Source organism: Mesocricetus auratus, unplaced genomic scaffold (genome assembly GCF_017639785.1).
Source record: "Mesocricetus auratus isolate SY011 unplaced genomic scaffold, BCM_Maur_2.0 Super-Scaffold_15014, whole genome shotgun sequence".
In the NCBI taxonomy this organism is placed as follows: domain Eukaryota; kingdom Metazoa; phylum Chordata; class Mammalia; order Rodentia; family Cricetidae; genus Mesocricetus; species Mesocricetus auratus.
The window spans coordinates 8,807,035-8,830,364 of NW_024429186.1; the positions used below are offsets into that span (position 1 = coordinate 8,807,035).

At 47.7% G+C, this 23,330-nt stretch overlaps 1 protein-coding gene across 11 annotated transcripts in view; it reads right to left on the minus strand.

Annotated features, from left to right (window-relative positions):
- Window positions 1-23,330, minus strand: part of Ppp2r5c (protein phosphatase 2 regulatory subunit B'gamma) — a 127,732-nt gene that overhangs the window by 13,353 nt on the left and 91,049 nt on the right. For all 11 annotated transcript variants that reach the window (XM_040742476.1, XM_040742478.1, XM_040742485.1 and 8 more), the window contains 9 exons: window positions 18,652-18,762; window positions 16,947-17,039; window positions 16,736-16,866; window positions 12,150-12,209; window positions 10,493-10,601; window positions 9,110-9,163; window positions 6,114-6,284; window positions 1,735-1,862; window positions 781-882 (listed from right to left, as the gene is read on the minus strand). In XM_040742476.1, the coding sequence (XP_040598410.1) occupies window positions 781-882; window positions 1,735-1,862; window positions 6,114-6,284; window positions 9,110-9,163; window positions 10,493-10,601; window positions 12,150-12,209; window positions 16,736-16,866; window positions 16,947-17,039; window positions 18,652-18,762 (959 nt within the window). The remainder of the gene's footprint in view (window positions 1-780; window positions 883-1,734; window positions 1,863-6,113; window positions 6,285-9,109; window positions 9,164-10,492; window positions 10,602-12,149; window positions 12,210-16,735; window positions 16,867-16,946; window positions 17,040-18,651; window positions 18,763-23,330) is intronic.

Here is a 23,330-nt window from a genome sequence, read left to right on the forward strand (position 1 = left end):
GACTAAAATCAGCCAAGAGGTCACACTGCTTAGGAAGAATGACTCCTCCCCCTTTTTTCTTCAAAAGGACAAGGTCTCACTATATAACCAAGGTTGGCCTTGAACTTATAGTACTCCTCCTGCCTCAGCCTCCAGAAGGTTGAGGTGATGGGCTTGTATGTCATCCCTGGCCTGAAAAAAGTGACTTATTTAAACTAAGTAAGATGTATTATTATGATGATGATGATGATGATGATGATGATGATGATGATGATGATGATGTGGGTGTGGGTGGTCAGAGGACTACTCTGTGGAGTCTGTGCCGTCCCTGTTTTTACACAGGCTCTGAGCTCAGGTGATGAGACCTGTGGAGCAAGCGCGTGCACCACTGAGCCCTCCTGCCAGTCATTACTAATCAGTAACGTGGACATCTAGGAGCCTCTGCCAAGATTCCGCTTGTCAAGCCCTCACGGGCACAGAGCAGTACTCTGAAAAAGGCAAAGATGACTTGGCTGGTGGAGGGCATGGACCTGGGTGTTAGACACACGCTCCCTGGTAACAGGCCACTATCAACCTTTATCCTGCTTCCTAAACAAGAGCAGAACAGGGTTTCTTTAAAAGTTCAAAATGGGCTGTGTGGAAAAGGCACTGTGGAGCTTCTGTGAGTTCAGAATTGCTCACTTGGGGACAAAAAAAAGTTCAAAATGAAGAATAACTTTGTAGGGCAGACAATGGTGGTGGAATATTAAGGGATATGAAAATAATGAAAACCACCCTGAACCTGTACAAGGGGCCACTTACTTCAGTTTCTCTGCTTTGAACTGCTGGGTACAGTCATCGAAGAGTTTTTGGTTCATCTCCATGAAGAGTTTCAGGGCATTGTATATCAAGCCGTGTATTGTCCTGCAGAGTGAATGCCACAGTGAAATGCCAACACTGCACCCTTCTCCTACCTCCTGCCACTTCCCCTCTAAGCCTCCGAGTCTCCCTCATTCTGAGGCCCTACCCATAACAGGCCCACTAGGTTCTAACACCAGCTGCTAGTTCTGACTCAGTCTGTTTCCCCGTTCAGGGCTTGCAGGCACCTGCCAGGCCAGGAAGTTCACCTTCCTGTTAACAGCGGCCAAGGCCACTCTGCCTGGAGACCGAGTAGAAAAAGTATTATTACAGTTGGCAGTAACAGGAAGCCTGTCCTTACGATGCTCTGCAGAGGAAAGGACAGCTCTGGTGACCACTTGTGGCTGACACTGAGGACCTGGCACCCATACGGAGTTCCCTGCCAGGCATTAGGAGGCTTTCATTGGGTGAACCGATTCTTTCTCATCAAGTTGAAAGGAAAGGGAGGGGATGGACACTCCTCAGCTACACAAGCCACTGGACTGTCCACTGATGTGTCAGGGGACCTAAGGACTGATGTGTCCACTACATTCTAGCAGGACTGATCCTATGAACTTCGCAGTGACCTTCAAACTACCCTGGAGGCTCCAGCAAAGGCCTGAAGGGTGCTACTGCTGAGACCAGCAGGGAACTGGGTGCAGACAGATAGGCTTCTGTACTGGCTTGGCACGGGGTAAGGAAACAAAACAATAGGCCACAGGGACAATCCACACTGCCGCTTAACTTAAAAAGTCACAAAGAAACTGAAGTTCATTTTAAAAGCTGATGGTAAGCTAAGATTTCCACTCTTAACTGCAGTGATAACAAGGCACGTGCTATTTAAAAATGACCAGAAGCTGATGGGCTGCGGGTTCCTACTTGTTCCAGTGGGTCTTTGAGTTGCGGTACAAGGATGGAAACATGATGGGCAGAATCTTCGCTGCATTATCACTGATTAAACTCATGATGTATTCATTGTTCCAGTAATACAGCGCCCGCTCTGCCACCTGAAAGTCAGGAGAGAAGAAATGTTGGTGATCTGCACAAAGACAGGAGCCAACAACACTGACTGTTACACCTGTGAGTAGAGGAAGTTACACTGGACCAGATAATTACAATATATCCATCAATTCTAGATAGTCCAAATTGTGATGTTGCAGAACAGTCAACGAAGAGGCAAAAGATAACTTACATATCAAGAAGTCAACATTGTCATTCACTTTTCCAATTACTCAATAAATGCTCATGACACCCTAGACTGGATGCCGACACCAAGTGTGTGTGTGTGTGTGTGTGTGTGTGTGTGTGTGTGTGTGTGTGTGTGTAGCACATATGCGCACACATATGTGGAAGCTAGAGTATCTTCCGAGTCGCTCTCCACTTTAATTTTTGAGACGGGGTTGCTCATGAAACTTGGAGCTCCCCAATTTGGCAAGGCTGGCTGGCAGGGACCCTCCTATCTCTACTCCCCCAACCCTGGTGCCGGGATAACAGCCCTCGAGTTCGTGCAATGTGCACATTCCTGACAAGCCAGCTCTTCAGGCCCATCCTCAGTCATTCACTCCCACTCACCCTGTGTTAGCCAGGCCTCTAGTGTGCGTCCGGCCCACTTAGCACAGAGGCTGCAGCAGACCACACATTCGGCCGGGGAGCAGAAAACAGAGATGATAACCGGTTTACTAGAAATGACAAATGATGGGCAGAGGGTTGTGTCCATCGGCATGGAGGCTATATCTAGACCCTGTGTGAGATCCTGAGAGCAAAAGATGGCAAGAGAGCAGTCAGCCAGAGGGCCAGCAGTTGTCAAGGCTGCAGAGCTACATCTTGGGGTCTGCGAGCCAGCCCTCACTTTGGGTGAATTGGGGAGCTGGGTGGAGGGGAGGGGGCTCTTTTGTATTAGTTACCACTAGTTCCCAATACAGACAGCAAGAAAGCTAGGATAAGCACTCACACCCCTCCATCCACATATACAGCTGCCCATGCCTCTGTCCTGACTGCTGACAGGTACACTCTGAAGAGCCACCACAGTTCACAAAGTCACCAGGGCATGTGGTCAGTGCTGTCCTAGCACAAACTCCTCTAGGCAAAGCTGCAAGGGCTCTGTAAGTACAACTAGGGTGCAATGTAGTGGCCACGCTCAGAAGCTAGGGCAGAGTGGGACCACAGTTCTGCCACCAGAAGCCTTGAGTGAGCAGGTGGGGCAGGAGGAGGCAGCTGTGGTGGCACAGGAGCCAGGATTAGTCCCTCGGAGGAAGTGAGGAGAGGTGAGCTTTGCAAATGGGAAAGAAAAGGCATAGATGGGAATATAGCACACGAGCTGGGCTGTGGTGGTGCAGGTCTTTCATTCCAGCACTCGGGAGGAAGAGGCAAGGGGCTCTCTGTGAGTTCAAGGTCAGCCTGGTCTACAGAGGGAGTTCCGGGACAGCCAGAGAAGTTACATAGAGAAATCCTGTCTTGAAAAAAAAAACCCAAACAAACAAAACCCCACCTGAATACATAAAGGGTGTGGGGCAGTGAGATGGCTAGGGTGAAGGTGCTTGTGACCAAGCTTAAGGCCCTTAGTTTGATGTCTGGAACCCACATGGTAGAAGACAATTAACTCTTACACACACACACACACACACACACACACACACACACACACACACACACACACACACACACCCTGTGGTACACACTTGTCTCCTCCATCCATGCCCATAAAATAAGTCAAAGTGAAGCACACATATGCACACAGTTTAAGGGTGTCTCACTATTGCTCACGCTGAGTCTCTTGCCTGAGCTTTCCACATGCTGAGAATAAAGGGGAGTACCATGTGAACAGCAGAGAATCCTAGCACTTGGGAGGCAGAGGCAGGTGGATCTCTGTGAGTTCAAGGACAGCCTGGTTTACAAGAGCTAATTCCAGGACAGCCTCCAAAGCCACAGAGAAACCCTGTCTTGAAAAACTAAAACCAAGAACAAAAAAGACCCCCCCCCCAACAAAAAAAAAATAAAGCAAACCCCAACTAACTATGTAGGTCAGGCCAACCTCAAGTTTATAATCTCCCCACCTCAGTCCTCCAAGTGTGGTGATTATAGGTATGTGCTATTGTGCCTGATCAATACCTTACCTGTATTATTATTATTTATAAAATTACATTTATCTATCACATGTGTACATGTCTGTGGTATGGCACACCTGTAGCCCTGTAGACAGTGTGGAGGGGTTGGTTCTCTCCTTTCACTATGAGTCCTAGGAGCAAACTCGTTGTCAGGTTTGGGGATAAGCGCCTTCTCGGCTGAGCCATCTCGCTGGCCCTGTTTTGTACTGTATGGTATGTGTACACACGTGTATGGTATGTGTACACATGTGAGCATATGCTATGCTGTGTGTCTGCTAGAGGCTAACTCTGAGACCATTCTCTTCCCCCACTTTCTGGGCTCTGATACTGAAGTCAGGTCACCAGGCTTGAAAGGCAAGTGCCTTTACTGGATAGGCCATCTTGCTGGCCCCAACACCTTCTGTTCGTTCTTTCTTTCTTTCTTTCTTTCTTTCTTTCTTTCTTTCTTTCTTTCTTTCTTTCTTTCTTTCTTTCTTTCTTTCTTTCTCTTCCCTCCCTCCCTCCCTTCCTTTCTTTCTGAGACAGGAGTCTGTGCTGCCCTGGCCAGTCTGGGCCTTGATATGTAGCCCAGGCTGGCCTTGAACTCATGGATACTATAGAGAACATACCCATAAATATTTTTTGATATAATATTTCAAGACTGCATATTAGAAAACAGAAGATAGGATGTTTAAAGGCACAAATTGTAAATTTTGTTTTAGTTTTTAACACAAATACTTTTTTTTCTTTCCTTGAGAAACAGTAGCCAGCCTGGAACTTGCAATCCTCTTGCCTCAGTTCAGGGATTAGCTACTGTACTCAGTTGTCTTATTAAAGAGAACTTCCAGCTTACTTCTCTCTGGCATGCTTCCAAACCTGCCGCTCTCCTAGCTCTGTGACAGTCTTGCACATGCAACACTTTTGCATGCTCTTTCCAGTTCAACAGCACCACGGCTGTACTGCCAGACACTGGCTTCTGACACTGTGACACAGAAATCCATTTCAGATTCCCTTAATGCTGGGCCCTTGATGGGGATGCACAACTCATCTTCTGTCTTCTCATCTTCAGTCTGCTTGGACCAACACACATACCCACATGTACTTCCGACCTACCTTTTTAAAAAGTACATAATTTATTTGTGCATAGGTATATCGTGTGTGTGGCAGGGATGGAGGCACATGTATACCACAGTGTGTGTGTGTGTGTGTGTGTGTGTGTGTGTAGGTCAGAGGACAACCTTGGGGAGTTGCTTCTCTCTTTCCACCATGTAGATCCCAGGTACCCGACTCAGATTGTCAGCCTGGCAACAGGCACCTTTAACTGCTGAGCCATTTGGCTGGCCCCTTTCTATTCTTAATAACAACTTGGAGTCTAGAGTTGACTGACTCCAAAGATGACGTGTCCTCTACAGCCACCATCTCTTCGCTTTAGGTGCTAGGCTGCTCACAGTGAAAATGAGGTGGCCAAACCCTGCAATCCTTTAGCCACCATCACCCGCCAGAGGCATCTGAGTCTCCTGGAGCAGACTCAACGCTGAGGACCCTCCACACAGAGCCTTTCCAGAGTGAGGAAGGAGTCACTGAGACGGGGAGTGTGGCAGTCACCAGCCACCGTGCAGGAAGTCCAGGTTTGCCTCTGCTGAAGAGGAACCTCTAGGCAGGAGGACAGGGAGGGCTGCTTGAAACAGTGTGTCTGAACAAGCTATGGCTGCCATGCCAGGGCCAGTCCAGCTAATGTTCCAACACGGGCGGGGTGTGGCTCACAGGTAGTTAGCAGCCGCTGGAAAAAGAGTCTGCTTTCTTAAGGGGTGTTGCCCCTAACAGGGCAACACTAATTAGACTACATAGGTTTTCAGTGATGAGAACAGGGGCCAGAATTGAAACTACAGAGAACTAAATAAAATCATATTTTACTTTTGAGTATAGGGTCTCTTTATAGCCCAGGCTGATCTCAACTTGTAGCAATTCTCCTGCCTTGGCTTCCCAAGTATTAGGGATTACAAGAATGAGTCTCCCTGCCTGGCTAAAATTTAAGTATCTAATCTTGAAATACACGTCAAGTAAAAAATTTTGAATTTCACCCCTAGATCACAGCAGAATCAGAGTTCAAGCGATTACACACTGAGACCACAATTTCAACAGACGCACCGACTGCTGTCGCCCAGACCTGCATACCTGGAAGTGAGGGCTGGAAACACACTTGGCTAACTGTCGAAAAAGAGGTTCCATGATCTTCACAAATTCTGATGGTTCAATTACATCTAAAATCTCTTCTAATTCATTTAAGAACATTACTTCTTTTGGACTGTGAGTCTTTGGCCAGTATTTGAGAAGTGCCATTACCACCTAAAAAACAACAGCAAACAAAGTGATGCCATGAGACGTCAATGCCACGAGGAAGATGTCTGCGCTCCCATTACGCGTCCCCGCTGCACCGCAACACGAGAGGCGCCGCTGAGCATCAGCACTCGCATGCTTTTCTCTCATCAACACTCTAGTTCTACACAGTTTTAACAACTGTATGGATGTGACAATGACCACTATCAAACCCCAGTCACAGAGGCAAGCTCTACTGTGTTAGTCAAAGTCCTACTGCCTATGCAACTTAGCACACTGCCGACACTCAGAAGTTCACTGGCCAAGGGTGGTCGCTACCTTGAACTTTAATGGCTATCAAAAGGGTATTGTCAGTGAAGCAGATGTAAGCCTGCATTCATTTTGGGTCCTGGACCTGAGCTGGTTCACAAATCTGTGTGTGATCACCCGGGCTTGAGATGGAGTGCTGGGAGAGTGCCTGGTCAGGAGGGAGCACCTGGCAGCCATGGCCTTGATCACGAGCAATGCTGTTTAGTCTGAGGTCACAGTGCTTTCCTAGTCTGTGGCTACTGTACATTACTCTCTTCTTTGCCTGAGTCAGCTATAAAGAGTATCTTCCAGGCAACTTTAAAACACAAAAAAAAAAACCTTTTATATTTTCAAAATGTCTTACCAAATGATGCGTGTGCCGAGTGTACATACTGCTCTCCAGTTCACACGTGCATCTTAACAAGTGCTCACTGCTAAGTCAGACACATGGCCTTTGCATGGCCATAAAATGTGAATTTCAAAGCAAGAGCTTTACCAGGTGAGTCTGAGTGCTTTGCATATGCTAGAAATGAGCTCTGCTTTCTGTCACACCATCATCTTTCAACAGGAAGTATCAAAGCTTGGGATGGAGCCACCACACCGAATGTGTGGGGTGTGTGGCTCGTCTGTGCAAGGTCCTGCCAGAGGCCAGTAGCAATGTCTATGTGAGACAGTGTGCTCGCTGTCTCTTGCCCCCTGAAGCTAAGCTCACCCCTCACAATGCTGCCGATCTGTCACCAAACTGCACTAGTGGGACAGAAACTTCAGAACTGTCACCTGAGTGCATTTTATGCTCAGAAAGATGATGAAACAGAGTCCATCTGGGCTAAACAGGCCTGGGGTCCGGCTTGGACAGGGTCCAGCAGGCAGAGGTGCTTCGGGAGGGAGTAACCTGTCTGTGGCAAATGTGCATTTAACACTTGATGAATTCTTTTTTTTTTTTTTTTTTTTTTTGGTTTTTCGAGACAGGGTTTCTCTGTGGCTTTGGAGGCTGTCCTGGAACTAGCTCTTGTAGACCAGGCTGGCCTTGAACTCACAGAGATCCACCTGCCTCTGCCTCCCAAGTGCTGGGATTAAAGGCGTGCACCACCAACGCCCGGCTTGATGAATTCTTTATCACAGAGATGAGAAAAACACACAGAGAAAAATCATGGGCGAAAACAGTATACCTTCTCTGTCTTTGATTTCTTGCTATAAAAGGGGCAGTGAGAGCAGGTGGAATTCCTTTCCTTTTAGAAGTAAATTATTTGTGTGTGTTGGGGGGAGAAACCTGAGTGATCATGCAAGTGTACTCAGGCATGTGAACGCCTGCAGAGGCCGGCAGTATGGTGCCTGACCCCTGGAGCTGGAGGTACAGGCAGCGGTGAGCCATCATCCGGGTGCTGGGGACCTCTGGAAGAGCAACAGGTGCTCTTAACTGCTGAGCCAGCTCTACGGCTCCTCGCTCTGAAATGGGGTCTTGCTATACAGCCGAGGCTGACCCCAAACTCATGGTAGCCTACCTACCTCAGCCTCCTGAGCCAGGTCTGCCTTGAACACTTTAAATGCATGAACGGCATGGGCTATGAGCTGTATCTTAGGTTATTTTAAAAAGTGAACTCAAATGCTGATTCTGGCTGATATATGACAAGATCAATTTTGTTAACTTTGGCTACATTTTTTTTTATAATTTTTTTGTTTTTGTTTTGTTTTTTTTTTGGAGACAGGGTTTCTCTGTAGCTTTGGAGGCTGTCCTGGAACTCACTTTGTAGACCAGGCTGGCCTCGAACTCACAGAGATCCGCCTGCCTCTGCCTCCAGAGTGCTGGGATTAAAGGCGTGCGCCACCAACGCCCAGCTCTTTGGCTACATTTTTGACTGACTGATTTTTAGTGGAGGTACTAGGAATTAAACTTTTAAAAAATTAATAAAAATAGCTAAGCAGTGGTGGTGTACACTTTTAATCCCAACAGGAGGATCTTTGAGTTCAAGGTTAGCCTGGTCTACAAAGCAAGTTCCAGAACAGCCAGGACTACACATCATAGTGAAACCCTGCTTCAAAAAACCAAAAGAATAAAATAAAAAAAATTTAAATTTAATAAAGATAAAATAGCAATCAGAAATTCAGACCAAAAGTCAGCAGCCTAGCCTTCACTTGCTGTTCAGTGCCTGTAAAACAGTAACACTAGCTTAGAAAAGACTTCCCTCTTGAATATAAGTGACTTACACTCTTGCTGCAATGCCTGTGGCTGAGTCACGACACATTCTGTCAAATGTGGAGGACAGACCTGGGCCCAGGCTGGTGGCACAGCTACTCAGGTACCATGTTCCAAGGTATGAGACAGGGTAGCAAGCTTATTACAGAAAATCATCATTCAGTGAAAAGACTTGCAGGCAAACTACTACACTCAAACCTCCAACCCAGGAGGGAGATCAGCCTCCATCAGTGTCGGAGTTGCTGAGGATGACAAAGACACCCGCACGGCAACACGGTAAAATGCGTGCCATGATGGTTGCTCCATCCGGGAGAGGCACAGCCAATGTTCAGGGCCCAGGGAGAACACTTACTGGTTCAGTGAGGGTGCTGTCCTTCTCCAAAAACTGCACAACACAGTACGCCAGCTAGAAGGGATGGGAGAGAGAGAGTCAGCAAGTCATGTCAGCACAGAAACGCCCTTCCAGAGCAACCACCAAACGCCTCTTGGAAAAATGGCTGGGTGTGGCTGAATGCTGCCCCTGACTGTCACAACTGCCACCCACGATGCTCTGGGAGATACCTCAGGGAAGCACCTCTGGGTCTGATACTCAGTGGATAACTCTTCCCCTGTCAATCTGTGACAGATTTCATAGCCATGCCCAGTCCCAATACCATAAAAACTAGGGGACATCTTTCAGACGAACACCACCAACAAATCAACCAAGTGAAATGAGGGGTGTGTGTGTCATTTTAAGATTAGAATGGACAAACTGAGAAAAATGTTTAATTCAGTAATCCATCAGAAATTTCTGAGCTCCTCTTATTTTCCCTTGAGGCAGTTTTTATTTGTAGCCCAAGGTTGCTGCAAGCCCCTGCCTCAGCCTTGGAGTACTCAGATTACAGGTGTGCACCACCACGGCCAGCTTCTTTATTACTTTTGTTCAACAGTGAGTATGGTAACAGGCCAACTGGACCTGCTGACACTCGCTACCAATCAGAAAACAAGTGGCTATTTCCTGGGAAGCCCATGTCATTCGAATCGACAAAAAAATGTCCTTTCTGTAATGTGTCCCATGTCAACCATTTCCAAGGAGTTCTCAAAAATGGAATCCCATTTTATTTTTAATTTTTCAGACAAGGTCCTGCTGAGCGCATGTGTCACCACCACCCAGCTTTTCTTTTTTGTATGCATAAATGTGTGTGATGTTTGTGCATGTGGAGGCCAGAAGTTGACATTGGGCGTTTCTCTCAATTTGTATATACACATTAAGGCAATGTTTCTCTCACTGAACCAGAAACTACTACACTGGCTATTCTATCGAGGCAGCTTGCTCCTGGGACTCTGCCTGTACCTGCTGAGGTTGGGTGTACAGACGCCCACCACGTTTTATTTATTTTTATTTTATGTGCATTGGTGTTTTGCAAGAGCTGTCAGGTCCCCTGGAACTGGAACTGAAGACAGTTGTGAGCTGCCATGAGGGTGCTGGGAATTGAACCCAGGTCCTCTGGAAGAGCTGTCGGTGCTCTTAACCACTGAGCCATCTCTCCAGCAGCTTATCTTATCTGCCATTTATGAGAGTTCTGGGGATCTCCACTCTGGTCCCCATACTTGATGGCAAGCATTTATACAACTAAGTCATCACCTGACCCCTCTCCTAAATTCCTTAAAAAGGACTATTTTCACTGCAGCACAGTGATCTGGGAAAGACTGGACCACTCACTGCAGGTGTGCAGCTGCGGTCAGGTGGTCTTACCTGGGGATGGTAGACACTCAGGGATTTCACTTTGTGCAAGGGCAGCAACACCTTTAACAGGAAAATCTTGTGCTCTTCCTTCAGCGGTAAGGCAAACCCATTAATTATACTGTGAAGAGAGAACTCAGTTTGAGCATGTACACACTCCAGATTACAGTCAGATAGCTGCTCTTTCAGCTTTTGTTTTCACATGAAAAGCCAATGGGCAAAATATTTTTTCAGAATAAAGAGCATATTGGTAGGAACAGCAACTACAATAAAGAGGCCTCCAGGCGCACAGCCATTTTTAACTTTTTTTTTCTGTATTGGGGCACAAGTCACAGCACAGGGGAAAGAAACGGCAGGGGGCTGAACAGCTGCGGGGTAGGGGGCAGGGACCCAGTTCCAGGTCTCCCCACCTGCACTTTCCTTTAAGACGTCTACTATCCTGTGTGAACTGGAGTGTCCCCCCACTCCCACTCCCGGTGTGCAGACTGGGTGCTGTTTATTCTGTAGGAAAGGCATCCCAAGACGGACCTCCAAACTGAACACTGACTGGCTGAGCGGAGTGGTTTCAGGGTTAGGCAAAGGGAACAAATGCTTCTCAGAGTTAGTGTCAGAGCAATGGTAACGCGGTCCCCTGACAGTCATGCTCCCACGGTACCCATCATGGGTGGCCAGGACATCTAGGGGGATGCTGGATGAACCTGGTGTTGGAGGAAGGGTTGAAAAGACAGTGTGGTGAGGTTTACACTTAACACAGTTCACACCACTCCTGATGCATGACAGAGGGGCAACACTGAGAGGAAACTGAGCTCTCTTCCCATTCCGTAGCAGGAACCTGCCCAAGGTCACGTGACTGGTAAGAGCCACCCTTAGCCATACTAAGTAAGCCATGTTGTGATGACAGACCATCCTAAGTCCAACCACTTTCTCAAATCACATCTAAAGCAGCAACTTGAGACAACAGTTTCTGTGTGTGTGTGTGTGTGTGTGTGTGTGTGTGTGTGTGTGTGTGTGTGTGTGTGTGTCTTGGGGCGGGGTACAAAGACAACAGGTTCAGAGGCTGTAGGGAACCACCAGATTCTATATATACTGGTGTCTTCACCTTAGAGCAACTCAGAACTTTTAAGTTGCTAGCAATGCTCATGGATTCCCCTCAAGGCACCGGAGAGAGCACTGTCCAGTGCTTAGCTTCAAGAAAATCTTTTAGGAAACAGTGGGTCAGGGAATCTTATATTAAAGGCCATTAAAAAAGTAAAAACTTTATACAAAGTAAGGTAACAAAAATTGAATTATATTTATGAAAAGTCAACATGTTGAAGCAACTTAAAATATCAGCATTTACTCAATACCTTACATACAGAATCTATTCTTCAAATAAGCGTGTAATATCAACCTTCTTCTGTAACTATTTTTAACACTACTCGAGGGGAGAAAAATTGACATTTCAAAGTTCCCATAGTAATGGACTGAGGTGTGTGGAGAGGGCTCTAGAACCACAAGGAAGCAAGCTGTTGTTTGTGCACTCTATGAGTTCACCAACTTCATTCTCCTTACATGAAACTCTACTTCCATCCTTTCAGGACCTGGCTTAAAAGCTCTGTGCTCTGGAGGGGTCGAAGTCAATGAGCTAGATCATTCTGGTGTTAGCTCTATGCCAGGGACAGGAACTTACCTTCCCAGTATTTCCAGTAATTCTGCTATGCCATTGTGATGCTCTGTCTCATAAATAAACCTGGAACACACAATATGTTATCAGCATTGGATGCCGAGTAAAAGCTGCAGACACTACAGCAATCTGAACAAGGAAACAAAGGCTTCAGGAGGAGCCTGCAGCAAGCCCTGTGCCAATACTTTTCGGGGATATGTTCAGAGCCCACAAAGCCCCGAAGGCCTGCAATGGAGTATCTTGGGGGGCAGATAGCCTGTGTAGCTCAAGTGACTTCCAACATTTTATTCTGAAAAATTTCAAGTATCCACGATTTGAAGAAACTTCACAGCCACCACCTGTGTTTTAACCAGCAGGTTCAGCCAGTGGCAGTTTGCATTGGTGTTTGCTTGTGGTTACATCCACCGAGCCTTCCAGCCTATCCTGCTGACCCACCTTGTTCCTTGCAGCTTCTCAGCATATGATGATGTCTTACTCAGTTTTAAAGCCTCCCATCTCTAGCGCACTCCCTGCCATGGTTAGAAGCGCCCCTGTGAACACCCGTGTGGCCCTTCTCCCTGTGAACACCCACCGTCCCTGCTTCCTCAACATCAGCTCCCCGAGCAGCCCACTTCTCTTTCTCTGAGCACTCTCTGCTCATCACACCCAGCATGGGCTCCCGAGGGAGCTCTGGAAACATGCACCCCATTCTCTGTGCCAGCTGGTCTCCCTCCAGATGGGGACAAGGACTTCCTGTGAACATGTTCCTGGTACTAGGGCCAAGCCTGGCATCTGTGTACTGCTTAAACATGTCTAGTGAGTGACCTGGGGACAGCAACAGGGAACAGGGGAATGTCCACCCCAGAGGCGTCCCATGGAAACTGAACCCCAGCTACTTGGCTGTTGGTGATCTATAGCAGCAGGGCAGTGCATTTAGGACATGTGCTGTGGAAGTGGACCCTGCCCATCAGAGGGAGCGCCTCCCTTAGACGCTGCTTCTCCCCCAAAGCAGTCAGTGTCCTGAGACAAACTCACTAGCGACCCTAAGGTACAGAAGAAGTAAGTCTGAGGAACAGGTATTCTCAAATGGCCAGGCCCCCCTCATGGCTCCTGCTCATACTAAGCCACAAGGAAGGTACTACTGACAGACCTGTCAAGGAGGGGGCATGCAGAGGGGGAGAGAACAGCGTCTGTGACCCCAGGAGACACAGGATGGTGGGCTAGACAGCATGTGGGCAGGCTCCAAGGCCACTGGCAGCCAGACACGGAAACATGAAGTGAGCTTGGTGGTAGTCAGAAAGTATGGCTGTGAGGACTAGGAGAGGACATGGGAATGTGTCACACATGCCCGCTTCCTGCTGACCTCGTCCTCCGGCTGCCCTAGAGCACACAGCCGCCTCATCGGTCAGTCTGCAGGTATCGGTGCAGGAGAGCGGGTGCCTCTTGTTACATGGATTTTACCTACGGTTCTAATTCTGTGGCTGATGCTGCGCCCTGCACACACTCAGTGACCTGCGGCCTTGCTTTTCAGCCTTCCTGCATCTCATGGGAGGACGGTGGCTGCTGTAAGCCACTCGGCTCCCACATCAGCATCATTTCAGGAGCGCCTCTTAGTCCTGACTGTGAGAGAAAAAGGGGACTAGCTCCCACAGGACACGGGCAGCTTCTCCTGACCCACGGAGGCAGCTGTTGCTCTTAAGAGGCTGCACTGAGGCCGGAAGAGGCAGCTCATGTCTGTAATTGCAACACTGGGAAGGTGGAGGCAGGGGTATGAGTGTCAGTTCAAGGTCAGTCAGGCCACTAAAATAATACGAGATAAAAAACCAACCACAAGGCTCTAAGCATGACCAGAGAGGCCATGTGGACAGAGATGCATGGCAGTGATGAGCCACCCAGGACATCGCTGCCCTAAAGGACAGCAGAGGCAGCATGGCTGAGCCTGGGTCAGGGAGAACCGAGGAGTAATGGGTGGTGGTTTGAGCCATGGCATCGGGAGCAGCAGCAAGAGAAGGCCTGGCTGGCCTCCAGCAAACCGCCTGCTGAGTCCAGCAATGGGCCACTGTTTGCTCACACTAACAAACCGACTCACTGAGAAATCACAGGCAGGAATCTTTGCTTTCAGTAAGTTGAACAGACTTGTTTAAAGCTGCATTTTCTTACAAGATACAGGTACACATCAAGAACCCCTTACCCGGAATGCAGTCTACAATGTCGGGTCATTCAGAGTCACATCTGCGTATGTATGAGATATGCCTTGGGATATGACTCAAGCTGAAAGCAAAAATTCAATTACTCTATTCAATTACTCTTTAAACAGAGTTGGGAGGTAATGCTATGTAGTATTTTTAGGTTGGAGACAGGCTCTCTTTATGCTGTCCAAGCTGGCATGTAAGTAACTATTAGGCTCAAATGATCCTTCTGCCTCAACCTCCTGAGCAGCTGGAACTGCAGGCATGAGCTACCATACCTTGTCATTCCTGCATTTTAACTATACACGAGTCAAGCATGGAATTTCCCACTGTGGCATTATGCTAGTGCTCAAAATACTCCTATTTCTTTTTCTTTTTTGTTTTTTGAGATGGCTTGGCTGTTAAAGGCAAGGCTCACAACCAAAAGTATTCAAGCTTTTAAGCGTGTGGATCTGTGGTCAGGATACGGAACATGCACAGTAGCTCTGCACTTCCATGATCTGGGAAGCTGACTTCCTTTCTGACTCTCTCCACATGCAATGACAACAAAAGACCCAAGCCAATTAGGGATTCTAAGTAATACGCTTGCTTTTGAGCGTACATATAAAGACAAGTATAGAAAAGATGACCTAAGGGAGGAAAGCACAAAACTGCCACACTGTAGCGTTCGCCCGTTTGTGAACTGAATCACGTGATGTACTCTGAATATACGGCCGAGTGCCCCGGCGATCAAGGTAAGCTCTCTCCGGTAGGAGGCATCGCCACTTCTGCACTGCAGGCGTACAACAGATTTGGGGTTCTGCTGTCCTGGGGAAACAAAACACTACAGCCCAACCAACTTCAGGGCCAAGAAACTGGAACTAAGGTTGTCCCCACTCTGTGCAGAGAGTGATGTCAGCTGAGTAACGCTCTAGTGACAAAGCGGAGCTCCAAGAAGTGAACAGCAGGGGCTGAATATGCGGAGCTGACATCATCCCCGACTGCAGTCTGCAAGTCAGGGCTGGGCTGGGCTCCATTGCAGAAACGGTACGTATTACCAGGGACCTGGACGGGGCTCGAAGGGAAGCCACACGGCGAGGGCCCCAACATCACACTGTGCCATCGGGCCAAGGATTCAACTGCACGGACACACCAGGCCGAGGAGGACCAGGAGGGTCACAGAGGCTGCTCAGCCTCACTGTCTCAGCTCCCGTTTCCTGGCCACTTTCAGTCGCTGTGCTGTGGGGAAGGGAGGACCAGGCAGGCATACGCAGGCCCTGGCCCCACAGCTAGACTGTGTGAAACACTTATTTAATATCAGATGCATATCACACTGTTGCCATCACCGCTAAGATCTGTTACTTTTAGGCTTCCCTGGAATCAGATACCTCAGAGCAGGAAGCCAACCTAAGACGCAACAATTGCAAGATAACCTTAGCAAGCTTCCAGGTACTAGTAAGGAAGAGCTCCACAGACCAGGCTGAGCACAGTGACACACACCCTTCATCCCAGCAGAAGCAGGAGGTTAAAGGCTAGCCAGGGCTAGAGCGGTACCGTCCCATACAAGAGCTGCACAGACTCTCCCACTGGCACCCACTGGTGCCACTGAGCTGTCCCTGGGGAGGAGGGGCCGTGCCAGCTCAGGTTGATTTCCTGGGGAAGCAGGGTTAAGGGCTCAAAGCAAGGCAGGGCAGGCAGGACAGCCTGGGACGACGCATGGCTGCACGTGTTAACCAGACGGCAGCAGTGGTAGGAACCATGTGAATGTAGCCCTGACTCATCTGGATCTATGCAGATGAGGCTGGCCTGAGCTACGGTAATCTTGGCCTCCGCCTACCAAACCCTGGGATTACAGGCATGTACCTTCATGCTCACCTGGTGTTAGACCTTAAGAATCACGAGACTCGGTCAGAGATGAGACAAGGGTGGGGGCAAGACATCAGGGGTCATAGCCATCAATACACTTGTAGGGTTTGGTATGTCCTTTCTGAGCTAGAGGCTGACAGGACAGGTCTGGGTATACAGGAGAGCTGTCCTGCTCTGTCTGCCGCCAGGAGTCTCCTCTCTCTGCTTGGCTGGCCCTCAAACTGCTCAACTAATTCACAGATCTTCCCGGACAAAGGCTGACCACTTCCGTCCTGTCTTCCTGCAGCTGAGCAGGAATAATAAGGTAACAAGCAGGTGAACAGGACAGAGTCAACTCAACCAAACTCAGCACAACTGGACAATTCTATAGGAACTCAAGCAAGGTCGTGTGTGGCGTAAGGCACGGGGAGGAGAAGCAAGAGCGGACAAAGGGTGAGCAGTCAACACGGCACAGGGAACCGTGGAGGGGTAAGGTACGGTGTGGTGGGGGCCACTTGCACATGACCAATACACCGCTCACTTTCCCTCCCACTTGGCGTGACAGCATGGAGAGTGGGCCACAACCACATGGGGACTTACCTATAAAATATATTATTTATCTGTTTCCTGATGTAAGCACGCAGACCTAAGAACTTCCCATAGATTCTGTGAAGGGTAGTTTTTAGAAAATCTCTCTCCCGAGGATCCTCGCTGTCAAAGAGCTCTAGAAGCTTTAAGAAAAACACAGCACTTAGTGACGGTGACTTTCCTGTACTTAAGGCTGCTGAGGAACACCTAGCTAGAAACTTACCTGCAATACAAACTTCTGATCAATATATTTCTTTGCTATATTGGGCTGGAAATCTGGAGACTCTAAAAATCTTAAGAAAAATTCATAAACAAGCTAGAAGAAAAAAAAACAATGAGTCAAATTACATGGTACTTCATTAGGTTGATTAAGAACACCTCACATTCAGTCTTTATTTGCTTGAAAATACAAGACTTAGGAAACACACATGCATTCAAAATTAATACTGAATTGTGTGGCTTAGCATTAACTGCAAATGGATTAGTGAGAACCACAGACATTGTCTTAAATGGTGCACAGTGCTTTCCATGGCGCTCAGCTGCTACACCCACCAGGGACCATGACCAAGCTTGGGGTGGGATCTACAGTTTGTCATCTACATGTATCTTGGAGTTCTAAGTAGAAAAGAACTAAAGGATTGCCTCGGAGAGGAACACAAAAACACAGACACTGAAACACAACCATTGTGGTTCCCTTTATAAATAAACATAGCACAGCTGGCTGGTCAGCATGGATGGTCTGTTATAAGCTGTGTGGTGTGGGAGCCAGATGCCTTGAGGGCGGAACATCTGGCTCCTCCCTTCTAAGGACATATATTTGTGCTGGCCTCATAACCAGTCAACCTTGCATACAGGTGTGCTGGGAAGTATCATGTGTCAGCAAGGAGGCCGGATGCGCAAGGGTGTAAGTTAAAAGCAGGCACTGAAGAGAAAACTGGAAGTACACCTGGGAAATGCTCTAACCCTGTGCTGGCTGGTTTTATGTCAACTCAACACAAGCCAAAGTCATCTAAGAGGAGGGACCTGGGCTGAGAACATGTCTTCTCAAGCCCATAGAACATTTGTTAATTACTGATTGATGAGGAAGAGCCCAGCCCATTGTGGGTGGTGCCACCTCTGGGCTGGTGGTCCTGGGTTCTAAAAGGAAGCAGGTTGAGCAAGCCGTGATGAGCAAGCGCCCCTCCATGGTCTCTGCATCAGCTCCTGCCTCAAGGTTCCTACCCTGTCTTGGGTTCCTATCCTGATGTGCTTTGATGATGAACAGTGATGTAGAAGCCTAAGCCAAGTAAACCCTCTCCTCCCCAAGTAAGCCCTTTCCTCCCCAAGTAAACCCTCTCCTCCCCAAGTAAACCCTCTCCTCCCCAAGTAAGCCCTTTCCTCCCCAAGCAAACCCTCTCCTCCCCAAGTAAACCCTCTCCTCCCCAAGTAAGCCCTCTCCTCCCCAAGTAAACTGTTTCCTCCCCAAGTAAACCCTCTCCTCCCCAAGCAAACCCTCTCCTCCCCAAGTAAACTGTTTCCTCCCCAAGTAAACCCTCTCCTCCCCAAGTAAACCCTCTCCTCCCCAAGTAAACCCTCTCCTCCCCAAGTAAACCCTCTCCTCCCCAAGTTGCTTTGGTCATGATCTTTCATCATAGCAACAGCAACCCTAACTGGGACAAAACCCAAATTCAATGTTATTAGTGAAGCTAGTATCATCACTGAGGACAGAGAAATAAGTCTCCTGCTCTGTAGTGTATGTAATGGGTTTTCACAAATTCAGTTAATCAGTCAATCAGTCAATCAATCAATCTCTTCCTTTTCTCCCCCATCTCTGCTCTGGTAAAAAGAGATCTGTTTACATCAGAAGCCCATTGGTCAACAGCTAAAGAGAGGCCGTTGGCCACCACCCACATGGCGCACACCATCCTATCTGGTGCCAAGTCCAGTACCTGCAGATGAGGCCAGGCTGCTTCTAACGTTGGTTCATCTTCTTCTGGGTCAAATTCTGCTCCCGTGGGATTGGAGGAGGGTGGCAAGGTTCGAAACATGTTAACTGCAAACTAAAACCCACATATTCCATGATCACAACCAGGATACTTAAGTATTACCAAGAACATTCCAAGAAACACTAAATAATTCTAGGGATAGATGCTTCCCATTCTAAGATGTTCATTTTTCTTAAAATTCAGAAGAGATGTGGGTCTCCAGGGGAGACAGGGTCAAACCTGCAGCTTGAAACAGACCTTTCTGGGCATGGGACCGCCAGACTGCTATAGTCACTCTGACTCTCACCTGTCAAAGACAGCTGACCCCAGTAGATGCTAAGAAGACTTAGGAGACTGTGACATCCAGTGAGCAGGCAAGCAAAAAGCTAGAAAGGACAAGATGACGAAGACCACAGAAAAGGCTAAAGAAACAAGAACACCAAGAATACAGCAAAGGCTACATTGCACAGGGTCGGGCTCCTAACAACTACGGGAACTAAGTCAGATGAGCAACTTCTGGGGCAGCTGGAGATCACTTCTGAGATAGGACTAAGATAGTGTGTCTGAGGGCTGGCTGAGCAGAGCCCTTGGTCTGTCTCCACCTGAACAAAACACTTGATTGGTCAGTGATAGAAACAGCAAAGTCTAGTTTATCTAAGTCATTGACTTGTAAGGGTTTTTTTTTTTTGGTCTTTACAAGACAGGGTTTCTCTGTATTGTTTTGGAGGCTGTCGGTCCAGCCTGGCCTCGAACTCACAGAGATCCGCCTGCCTCTGCCTCCTGAGTGCTGGGATTAAAGGCGTGCGCCACCACCACCCGGCTGGTTGGGTTTTTTTTTTTTTGCATTAAGTTTAAATAGGACCTATTATCTTAAACAACTATCAACCCACCAAATGCCAGTTACAGTCCTGAGATCTGGTAACTAGCTTATAGGTGATCAAAAAGCCCTTGCCCCATTGGGAGGTAGAGGCAGACAGATTGCTGTGAGTTCAGGGCCAGCCTGGTCTAGAAAGCAGTTCCAGGACAGTCAGAGTTGTTAACACAGAGAAACCCTGTCTGGGGTGGGGAGAGTCCTTGTCAAAAACTCAAATCCAAATATCTGACATGAAGGCAAATGCCAGCTCTAGGAAAACCTCTTGGGAGGTTGGCAGTTCAGAGGCCTGGTCTAGCCAAGTAAATAAACACTTGATACTTCCCTGTTCTTCCTTCTTCTTTTTAAAGGATTGCTTTCATCTTATGTGTTTGGGTATTGCATGCCTATTATGTGTACTGTGTGCATGCCTGGTGCCTGTGGAAGTCAGAAGAGGGTGCTGGGTGCCCTAGCACTGAAGTTACAGATGGCTGCAAGCCATTATGTGGGTGCTGGGAACTGAACCCAGATCGTCTGCAAGAACAGCCAGTGCTTTTGACAACTAAGCCATCTCTCAGCTCTCTCTTTTGTTTTCTTTATTCACTGCATATTCTGGGCTGGACTGGAACTCAAACTGTAGCCCAGGATAGCTTCAACATTGAAATCCTTCTGGCTTGGCTTCCTGAGAGTCAGGATTATAGGAATATGTCACCACCACCAGCTACTTCTCTCTTTACTGTCACTAACAACCCAGCTTGCAAACTGGACATTTCTTATGATGTTACCAGCAATAAAAGCTAGGAGTGTAGTGATAGGGGTTGTCCTTCTGTATATATGTTTCTCTTATTGGTTAATGAATAAAACACTGTCAGGAAGTCAGGAAGACAGGTGGGTCTAGGAGAATTCTGGGAAAGGTAGGCAGAGTGGGCCTGCCACTCTGTGAGTTGCCAAAGGAGTTAGAGGTCCGGACCCTTCTCCGGTAAGATAAGACCACATGGAAATACTTAGATTAATAGAAATGGGTTAATAATTAAGACAGAGCTAGCCAATAAGAAGCCCTAGCCACTGGCCAACTGTTTCATAATTTATATAGCATCTTAGCAGAGAAGAGAGGGATTTCCTGTTTCTCCCTGCTTATATCCTGTTTTTGCCCAGCTATATCACTTCTGTCTGTCTGTACAGACCTCCAGACCTCTATGGTTAGCTAGTGGCAAGCTTCATTCTCTGACAGATTTTATTTGTGCAAGAAAGATACCACCACAGTGTAGCTTCTATGAAGAATGACCTGAAGGTAGAGAGGCAGTGAAGGAACGCAAGGAAGGAAAAAATGGCTGGAAATCCAGAAACAAAGTGAACCGTGAGAGGAAGAAAGATCTAGTTGAATTCCAGTGCCCATGTGGAATATGAGTGTCGACTTCTGGCTTCTGGGGATTGGAGCTCTCTATGATCCAGGAAATGTGCACAGGGCCCTATGAGGCCTCCAAGCAATGATGATACCCAAGAGACAAGCAGATGTACAGGACATTTTTCAGCAGATGGGGGATCGGGACAAGGAGGCTTCCTGAGGTAATGGTAACACACTTCTGAAGCTCAAGGATGGGGTAAGAAGGTGGAATGAGCCCAGTCACACACAGCCTGGGAAGGTCACCAGTTCCTCCCAGGGCCTACCCAACAGTGACAGAACTGACCCTGTCACTACCAGTCACTCCCTTGGTACCTTTCCAGGCTGTGTTGGGAGAGGAAAGTTAGAATTGAGTCCTTTGTCTGGACTGACCCCTTTCTTCTCAGATGGAGAGGAGCTAAGGGGCCTTCACCAATGGGAGACTGCACTTTGCTCTCTGGTAGGTACAAGCTGCAGGTTCAGGCAGGAGCTAACTCAGGAGCAGAGTAGGGTATGTGGATACCCAGGAGATGCCCAACACTGTCGCACGGGCGTGGCCACAGCACACAGGGAGGAACAAGGCACTGGTGGAGGCTAGAGGTAGTGACTAGTCACCTGCTCAGAGAGAGTGAGAGGGGCCCATGCTAAGTTATTCACAGGCTAGCCCCAGGAGCAGGCACAGACGCAACCCAGGAGAGAGCTTCAAGTTAGATCACATCCTACAACCAAAGGCGACACAAGTTATGTAACCTGCTCCAGGAGCATTTAGGAGCAGAACTGTGTGAGGTCACGCACCACAGTGAAAGGCACCAGCTAAAGAGGGAAAAGAAGGTTTCCATCACTGGGCTCAGCCATCCAAGGAGTTCTCGCATAAGAAAACCCAGCACCTGGAGCTCCTAGTCACTTTCTTACTGCACCATGATACACCAACAACGCTCTTCCTCAGAAAAGGTCAGTGAAACTCTAATGCTCAGTGGGGGACAGGAACAGGGGTAAACATACAATGTGACACCCCAGATTATACTTGGGTTTCTAATCTGGTAGCATTTTTAATATAAAAACTTCAGGAGCTAAATCTGTGAAAGGACACAGGTTGAGAAAAGCAGTGGTGCTGATGTCAGCAGGCTGATGTCACCTCCATGCTTCAGGGACCAGTGGTGTTCTAAGCAACGGTGCCAGCGAGGAGAGGCTCCAGCAACCTCTTTCATGACAGGGATGGAGGGCCAGGAGCCTGAGGCATTGTGTAGTCTGCCAACTTGTCGTGATCATATATATATATAGGTCCTGAGTTCAATTCCCAGCAACCACATGGTGGCTCACAACCATTACAATTCAATCTGGTGTCCTCTTCTGGTATGTAGGCAGAACACTATACATGCAATAAACAAACAAATAAATCTTGAAAGAAAGAAAGAATGACTAAGACTGACAGAACAGGAGCTCTTGGTGGTTAAAAACAGAAACCAAAGAACTGAGAAATGAAAACTGTATTTCCCAGTGTCCCTTCACATCACAGCTAAGTGTTCATTAATCTACCGATTGGTAATGACTAATATAGATACAGGAGGCTGCATAGGGTTGCTGAACTATAAGAATATTCTTTTAGCTGGGCAGTGGTGGCACACACCTTTAGCACTCAGGAGGCAGAGGCAGGTGGATCTCTGAGTTCGAGACCAGCCTGGACTACCAAGCGAGTTCCAGGACAACCTCCAAAGCCACAGAGAAATCCTGTCTTGAAAAACCAAAAAAAAAAAAAAGAGAGAGAGAGAGAGAGAGAGAGAGAGAGAGAGAGAGAGAGAGAGAGAGAGAGAGAGAGAGACACACACACACCCTGTTTCAAACAAACCAAAAACAGAAAACCAAACCAAATCAAGTGTGTGCGTGCTGAGTATGTAACTGCTTGGAAGAGGATTACATTTCTAGCACCACAATAAAGCAAAGCATAACTACAGTGGATCAAGAAACAATCGCATCTTAAGTTATTTACCATGGGCCAAAGGTCAGTTCTAACTAGTTCTCCCAAATGTTTTATGCTTATAAATTTCAACACACACAAAAAGCTGAAAGTGTGGTCGACTGAGTGGTTACACCTGCATTCTGTTGCCGGCATTCTAACACTTCTGCCTTGTCTAACAGACTGATGTTTTTGTTGGGATAAGTCTGAGGAATACTCAATGAGTACACTCTACCTCCCATACAACATAAGACACTTCCACTCCCTAGTCACTGCCCTGCCACCCCTATATACCAGTGACGCACAAGGCACACAACTGTCACTTTCTGTAACTGCCTTTAGTCCTACATTCCTGTGCTCACTACTGGGTCTGCTGGGGACACAGCTAAGTGTCATAAGGGATGGGGTTTACTCTACTGTCCCAAAGACCAAAAATACTAGGCAAAAATATATCCAAG